This window comes from Boleophthalmus pectinirostris, unplaced genomic scaffold (assembly GCF_026225935.1).
Source record: "Boleophthalmus pectinirostris isolate CB_2022bp ecotype Guang Dong unplaced genomic scaffold, ASM2622593v1 HiC_scaffold_2825, whole genome shotgun sequence".
NCBI lineage: Eukaryota > Metazoa > Chordata > Actinopteri > Gobiiformes > Gobiidae > Boleophthalmus > Boleophthalmus pectinirostris.
The window spans coordinates 1,491,753-1,499,252 of record NW_026571290.1 but is presented as its reverse complement, the minus strand read 5'-3'; the positions used below and the strand labels follow the sequence as shown (position 1 = coordinate 1,499,252).

Sequence of the window (7,500 nt, the reverse complement as noted above, 5' to 3'; positions counted from 1 at the left end):
ACACACACACACACTCACAGACACACTCACAGACACACTGACGGACGTGTTTTTTTTTCTGTTTTTCTTTCAGCTCCAAAACCAAATTCGACTCCGGCTCAGGTCAGTCTCTCATCTTCTCTGTTTTTCACTAAACGACTTTTAAACGGCCCATGATCCTCTGCTCTGCTCTAATGTTCTAATGTTCTAACGCTGTTTCCTCGTCACACTCAGACCTGGAGTTGTGTTTTGTTTCATTCACGTCTTTAACACACAAACTCTTCTTCTAGTTCTTCTCTCAAACTGAAAACACTGTGTTCCACCTTGTGATGTCATCATGTGCTGATACAGGAAGTGCTCCACTGTGTTTTCAGCTTTGGAGATGTAGATGTAGATGTAAACAGATTAATAATAAAGAGTCACTCAAACGTGTGAATGAAACAAACACAACTTCAGCTGTTTTTGAGGAGGGAACAACATTAGAACAGTGACGTGTAGATGAGGTTTCAGTGAGTGGAACATGTGTGTGGAACGTGTGTGTGTGGAACGTGTGTGTGTGGAACGTGTGTGTGTGGTGTGTGTGTGGAACGTGTGTGTGTGGAACGTGTGTGTGGAACGTGTGTGTGTGTGGAACGTGTGTGTGGAACGTGTGTGTGTGTGAACGTGTGTGTGTGTGTGAACATGTGTGTGGAACGTGTGTGTGTGTGTGGAACGTGTGTGTGTGAACGTGTGTGTGTGTGTGAACGTGTGTGTGGAACGTGTGTGTGTGAACGTGTGTGTGGAACGTGTGTGTGGAACGTGTGTGTGGTGTGTGAACGTGTGTGTGTGTGGAACGTGTGTGTGGAACGTGTGTGTGGAACGTGTGTGTGTGAACGTGGTGTGTGAACGTGTGTGTGGAACGTGTGTGTGGAACGTGTGTGTGTGAACGTGTGTGTGTGAACGTGTGTGTGTGTGAACGTGTGTGGAACGCGTGTGTGGAACGTGTGTGTGTGAACGTGTGTGTGTGTGTGGAACGTGTGTGTGTGAACGTGTGTGTGTGAACGTGTGTGTGGAACGCGTGTGTGGAACGCGTGTGTGTGGAACGTGTGTGTGGAACGCGTGTGTGTGGAACGCGTGTGTGGAACGCGTGTGTGGAACGCGTGTGTGGAACGTGTGGAACGTGTGTGAACGCGTGTGGAACGTGTGTGTGGAACGCGTGTGTGGAACGCGTGTGTGGAACGTGTGTGAACGTGTGTGGAACGTGTGTGTGTGGAACGTGTGTGTGTGGAAACGTGTGTGTTGGAACGCGTGTGTGGAACGTGTGTGTGTGGAACGCGTGTGTGTGTGCGTGTGTGTGGAACGCGTGTGTGTGGAACGCGTGGTGTGTGGAAACGCGTGTGTGTGGAACGCGTGTGTGTGGAACGTGTGTGTGTGTGAACGTGTGTGTGTGTGTGTGTGTGAACGTGTGTGTGTGGAACGTGTGTGTGTGGAACGTGTGTGTGTGTGTGTGTGGAACGTGTGTGTGTGTGAACGCGTGTGTGGTGTGTGGAACGCGTGTGTGTGTGTGAACGCGTGTGTGTGTGTGAACGTGTGTGTGTGGAACGTGTGTGTGTGGAACGTGTGTGTGTGTGTGAAACGTGTGTGTGTGTGAACGTGTGTGTGGAACGTGTGTGTGTGGTGTGTGTGTGGAACGTGTGTGTGTGAACGCGTGTGTGGAACGTGTGTGTGTGGAACGTGTGTGTGTGGTGTGTGTGAACGCGTGTGTGTGGAACGCGTGTGTGTGGAACGCGTGTGTGTGTGTGTGAACGTGTGTGTGTGTGAACGTGTGTGTGTGTGAAAGTGTGTTGTGTGAAACGTGTGTGTGTGTGAACGTGTGTGTGTGTGAAACGTGTGTGTGTGAACGTGTGTGTGTGGAACGCGTGTGTGTGGAACGCGTGTGTGTGGAACGTGTGTGTGTGTGTGTGTGTGAACGTGTGTGTGTGGTGTGTGAACGTGTGTGTGTGTGAACGTGTGTGTGTGTGAAACGTGTGTGTGTGTGTGAAACGTGTGTGTGTGTGGAACGTGTGTGTGTGGAACGTGTGTGTGTGGAACGTGTGTGTGGAACGTGTGTGTGGAACACATTTGTGTGCTGGTGGTTCTTTAGCTCCATCTGGTGGTTTAAAAAATGAACTCCCTCCTGCAGAAGTTTTGATACAGAACAGAGTCTGACAGACTGGAGACACTCGTCTGTGATGTTCTGATTCAACACATGAAAGAAGAGACCAAGAAGGAGACACAGACTCATTAAACAAATCACAGCCGACTAGAAGATAAAGTCACCAAATAAATAATATAGTTTTTTCAGTAAATCAGTACTGAGACACACAGAACAGCCACAGCTGCACAGGCGTCAGTTGCTGAAGTCGACACGTCGACTCATTTGGCCGATCACTGCTTTAGAACACGACTTAATCTCACAGGAGTTTGATGTTTTAAAGTGTTTTGTGTTTTCAGGTTTTAAAGTGTTTTGTGTGTTTCAGGTTTTAAAGTGTTTTGTGTTTTCAGGTTTTAAAGTGTTTTGTGTTTTCAGGTTTTAAAGTGTTTTGTGTTTTCAGGTTTTAAAGTGTTTTGTGTTTTCAGGTTTTAAAGTGTTTTGTGTTTCAGGTTTTAAAGTGTTTTGTGTTTTCAGGTTTTAAAGTGTTTTGTGTTTTCAGGTTTTAAAGTGTTTTGTGTTTTCAGGTTTTAAAGTGTTTTGTGTTTTCAGGTTTTAAAGTGTTTTGTGTTTTCAGGTTTTAAAGTGTTTTGTGTTTTCAGGTTTTAAAGTGTTTTGTGTTTTCAGGTTGGCCGTCGTTCTACGACCTCCTCAAAAAAGACTCCATCGACCTGACGGACGACTTCACCTACGGCATGCACCGCGTGGAGACCAACTGTGCACAGGTCAGACACACTGCACCTGCCGACACTGCACCTGCCGACACTGCACCTGCCGACACTGCACCTGCCGACACTGCACCTGACGGCACACACTCTTTTCAGGAACACTCCGTTGACTTGCCGAACCTTAACTTAAACCACAGACTGTGTAAAGGGGCCACACTTTTTCGTTTGTTTAAGACCAAATATTTTAGTTTGTGATTAAAGAAACACTGTGTAACTTTGCAGCTCATTAAAGTTGAAAATTTAAAAATCCTTGACGTCATTTTGTTTTGTCTCGCAGTGCGGAGCTCATCTGGGACACGTGTTTGACGACGGACCCAAACCCACACGAAAACGCTACTGCATCAACTCTGCCTCTCTGGCCTTCAACCCCCAGACCCAGACCCAACCGGAACCCAACCAGGACTCCGAGAACCCCAAGACCCAACCGAACCCCAGGACTCCGGGAACCCCAAGACCCAACCGGAACCCAACCAGGACTCCGAGAACCCCAAGACCCAACCGGAACCCAACCCAGGTTCGGAGTCTGCGCCCGTGAGCCCGGGGCCGAGCGGGTGTGCGCCGCTCGGAGGTGGATCGGGACGAGAGAAGAACGAGCTCTGAGACGTGACCGAGACTTTGACTTAGACCAAGTTCCTGGGTTTGTTTGAGGCATTCCTGACGGGTTTGAAGAGATTTCCTCGTGTGAAGATGACGGACGTTCCACCAGCCTGAAGTTTGGACAGTTTCTCCTTTTTGTAAAGTGGAACTAAACACTAAACCGTCTCTTTGTTCACTACTAAACCGTGTGTCTGGAGTTTGAAGAGCATCATCCACTGTATGTTTTTTTTCAGATTTTAAGGCGAAAAACTCAGTCATGTTGAATTTTCTCGTCTGTTTTCTTACATAAGGTGCATTAAGCGAAATAAAACACTCATAAGTCAAACTTTATTCAACTCATTCTCAAAAACTCAGCCCAGGCGAGTGGACCAGGCTGAATTTTTTCTGTCCGAGCTCGGCCCACGTCGGATCGAGCAGTGACTGAATCAGACCCGAACCCGACACGGTTAAAATCACAGTATTTTCACACAGGTTTAATGACACGCGGAGGATTTAGTTTATGTTCCTCTACACAGAAACGCAAAATACAAACTCAGGGAAACAACGAAAATAATGATTAAATTTAACACTTTACGAGAGCTGGAGAATAAAGTCTAAACTGCAGCCGCATTATCCAGAGAAATTGTCCTTTGCAAATAATGAGTCCAGTCCACAAAACGTCTGGGCTGTGACTCCAGTTTTTTGAGTCGTAGTTTGAGTTTGTTTGGTCACGTGTGTCTGTTTACATCCGCACGGATCGAGCTGAAGCTGCAGATTCTCCAGTGACTCAACTTCCCCAACACTTTATCTTCAATCTTTTTAACACGTTAAAAATCCTGGATCTGAAGTTTTACTCCACATTTCACAAATAATAATCACACAGTTTGGACTTTGATCTAAACTAGAAGAGCAGAGTTTGATCTTTGACACTTAAAGTCACATTTACACTGAAACGACTCATCATATCACGTAAACGATCTGCGTCCGGACTCGTCGTTTCTGTGTCTGCAGGTTTCCCTCTCCACACAGACTGGAGCACATTTGTTTATGTTTTACAGAAACAAAACTTAAACCCACATGATTAATTTACATAAACTAATGTGTGTGATTAAAAACCAACACAGTCTCACTCCGAGAGCGTCAATAAGTGACATTTTGTCAGTGCCCTTTGGCGTCAATACAAAACGAAAGTAGAGCCCATTTGCGTCCAGCAATGACGCGAAGTGTTTTTCATTCATCTTAAGGAGATTCCCACAGCGGTCAAATGTGACGAGTTGCGCTGTTCTTTTTGAGACAATATTTTCAATATTTGTTCGAAATATTATTCATATTTTCTAGTCCTGGTTTAAGACCTGGTTTAAACCTGGATTTAGTTCTGATTTTAGTCCTGGTTATAGTTCCGGTTTAGAGCCACCCGCGCACGGAAGGCCGCCGCGCGGGACGAAACGCAGCGCGGGTGGACGAACGGGAGGCGGACGCACGGGATGGCGGCCGCGCACGGGAGGCGGACGCACAGGGATGGCGGACGCGCACGGGAAGGCGGGCGCACGGGAAGCGGGCGCGCACGGATGGCGGTCGCGCACGGGAGGCCGGTGCACGGGAAGAGGCGCTGCGCTGGAGGCGGGCGTACGGGAGGCGGCCGCGCACGAGCGCGTACACCAGTAGGACTCTTATCTCTGCCACTATTAGACAGCGACCGGAGAATCATTCTAGAATTTGTAGGCCATTGGTTCTGACTGACTATAAGAAGTTACCATGGTTACCACTGACACGGAACTCTCAAAACATCGAATAACTTGACGCTTTTAAAGTGGCTTGTGCAGTGTTTGTAAAAGTAGCCTATTTCTCATGATATTGTTTTGTCAGTAAATTCTATTAGTGGTGATTTAAAAACAAAACTAAACAAAAAAACATTATTCCCCCCCCCCCCCCCCCCACACTTCCCATAGTTCATTGGTTTGGTAAGGCGCCAGGTTCATCGATTGTAATTTATATTTACATTTTTATTAATTAATCTTACCCATCGCCTTTATTACTCCCTTGTGTAAAATATCCGTACGTGGAATATTACAAATTTTATACTTAAAATATATTCATAAAGCCGCGCAAATGACGTCAGCGTCCACGACTCCTATCCCAGTTCCCGCCATCTCCCACCAGCATTTGCTGTTTTCCGTTTGTGGAGGTAAGTAGCACATTATTTCAGAATCTTAAGAATGCATTAAAACGCGATATATTATTAATTTATGAAAAGCCATAAAGCCCCAAATGACTCGATGGGAAGTATGATTACAGCAGGTAGAATTTTACAATGTTTCAAATGGAGGACAAACATAAATCTGACAGATTCAGTGGTTTTGGAAAGAATTTCCATACGTATTAATAGGACATTTTTGATTATCTTTAGGCTATTTGTTTGGTCGACAAGAGATATAAATTCTTCCATACTTGTAGACAAATCTTCTTCCATAAAGAATTTATCGACAACTATCAGATTTAGATTCAATTTTTTTTTGTCATTACACTTGCATAAATACAAGGTCATGTATAAACACAAGGTAAGAAAATGTGTTTTAGCATCTCATCAGAAGTGCAAGGAACAGCAAGTACGATATATACAAAATGTGGAATATATACAGAATAGAATAGAAAGAAAGAATAAGAAAGAAAGACCAAAGCTTAAAGGCGAACAACAATGATTTCATAGGGCCAGTAATTACAGAGATATGAACCATAAATGAGGTCAACAAACTACAATTTGACAACTAAACAGCAAATACCACCATAGGATTTGAACCAACAGCTTCATTTTAAACTAAAGGATTAGAATTAGGTATGTCATAGAAAATTATCATGGCACATAAACTCCACCCATTTATAAAGACTTAATTCTTTGAAATTGATGTAATGCAGTGATTACCAATGTATACCATTCTTACCTGTGCAATCTATGTTTTTTTTTTCCACCCGGTCCAGCACATCATCAGATCTGTATTTACTAGGTATACATTAGAGCACAGCACAAAGGCACTTTTAAGAGCCCATCTGTCTTTCTGTCTTTCTGTCTGTTCTGCTTTTCTATTGTATTGTGGTTCTTTCTCTGTGTCTTGTTCCTGTCGCTTGCATTTCTCTGTCTTTGTCACTGTCTTTGTCAATTTGTTGTCTGTTCTGATCATCATGAGCGATTCGGAGCTGCAGGAGTTACTGCAGAGTGAGGTCAGTGATGATCTTAAGGGGGTTGATGAGTTCCTCTGCAAGCTGCAGAAGGAGGCTACTGCTGTTCAAGAGGCTGCAGTGCCAATGGTGAGGTGGAAGAAAAGGAGAAATGATGGAAGCCGTATCTGTACAAAGCCACGATATCAAATAGGAAGCAACCTTCTAAGGGTGAGTGGTGTTCTTGCACAAAAAATGTACATATTTTCGCATCAGTGCTCAGATTTGATCTTGGCATGTGTCTATATATGGAACATGCATTTATATTTCTAATTGTACACCTTGTTTTAATTTTGTTGAAGTGTTTCTTAACTTCTATAATACTTCTCTTATTTTTTGGCAATGCTCAGTACAGTGAACAGTGAATGATATTCTCTGTGTTACAGCTGATTGTAGCCGCCTGCCTCAAGCAGATGCTGCTCCGAACCTGACTGAGGTGGTCTTCACTCCTGAGACAATTGGTATGATATTTGTCAGTCATTAGCTTAATGTAACATATTATTGTTTTCTCATGGCATGGTTTTGAACAATACTTAATCCTCCTTATTTATTATCCTTATTTATTTCTACTTTTCTTTGTACCTCTTTCATCAGAGGAGTTTATGCTGGAGCTCCAGCATGCCTTAAGTGATGCTACAGTGGATCAGTTGGAGGAAGAACTACCTCATCAAACTTCTCCTCAAGCATCGTCAGAGTGGAGCAAACGAAAGTGCATGTTTGCTGAGAACTGGAGGACAGAAAGACCACGCCTGGTAAACACCATTATATGGCAAATCAACACGTGGTTCCCAAGACTTGCCAGGAATGTTGGAGCAATGCTGCTGTCGTGCGGTG

At 44.5% G+C, this 7,500-nt stretch overlaps 1 protein-coding gene and 1 long non-coding RNA gene across 9 annotated transcripts in view; both read left to right on the top strand.

Annotated features, from left to right (window-relative positions):
- The window catches only part of msrb3 (methionine sulfoxide reductase B3), a 29,889-nt gene extending 26,090 nt beyond the window's left edge, over nucleotides 1–3,799 (top strand). For 6 of the 8 annotated variants that reach the window (XM_055159955.1, XM_055159952.1, XM_055159958.1 and 3 more), the window contains 4 exons: nucleotides 74–102; nucleotides 2,777–2,874; nucleotides 3,155–3,284; nucleotides 3,320–3,799. In XM_055159955.1, coding sequence (XP_055015930.1) covers nucleotides 74–102; nucleotides 2,777–2,874; nucleotides 3,155–3,284; nucleotides 3,320–3,477 — 415 coding nt within the window. In that variant the 3' untranslated portion in view covers nucleotides 3,478–3,799. Of the gene's footprint in view, nucleotides 1–73; nucleotides 103–2,776; nucleotides 2,875–3,154 lie in introns of all 8 variants that reach the window. The other 2 variants (XM_055159953.1, XM_055159956.1) reach the window with 2 other exon arrangements.
- Nucleotides 3,800–5,530: 1,731 nt separating this feature from the next.
- Nucleotides 5,531–7,387, top strand: LOC129410912 (uncharacterized). Its single transcript, XR_008633057.1, has 3 exons — nucleotides 5,531–6,837; nucleotides 7,053–7,127; nucleotides 7,261–7,387. It is a non-coding gene; the product is annotated as an uncharacterized LOC129410912 (long non-coding RNA).
- Nucleotides 7,388–7,500: the final 113 nt, after the last annotated feature.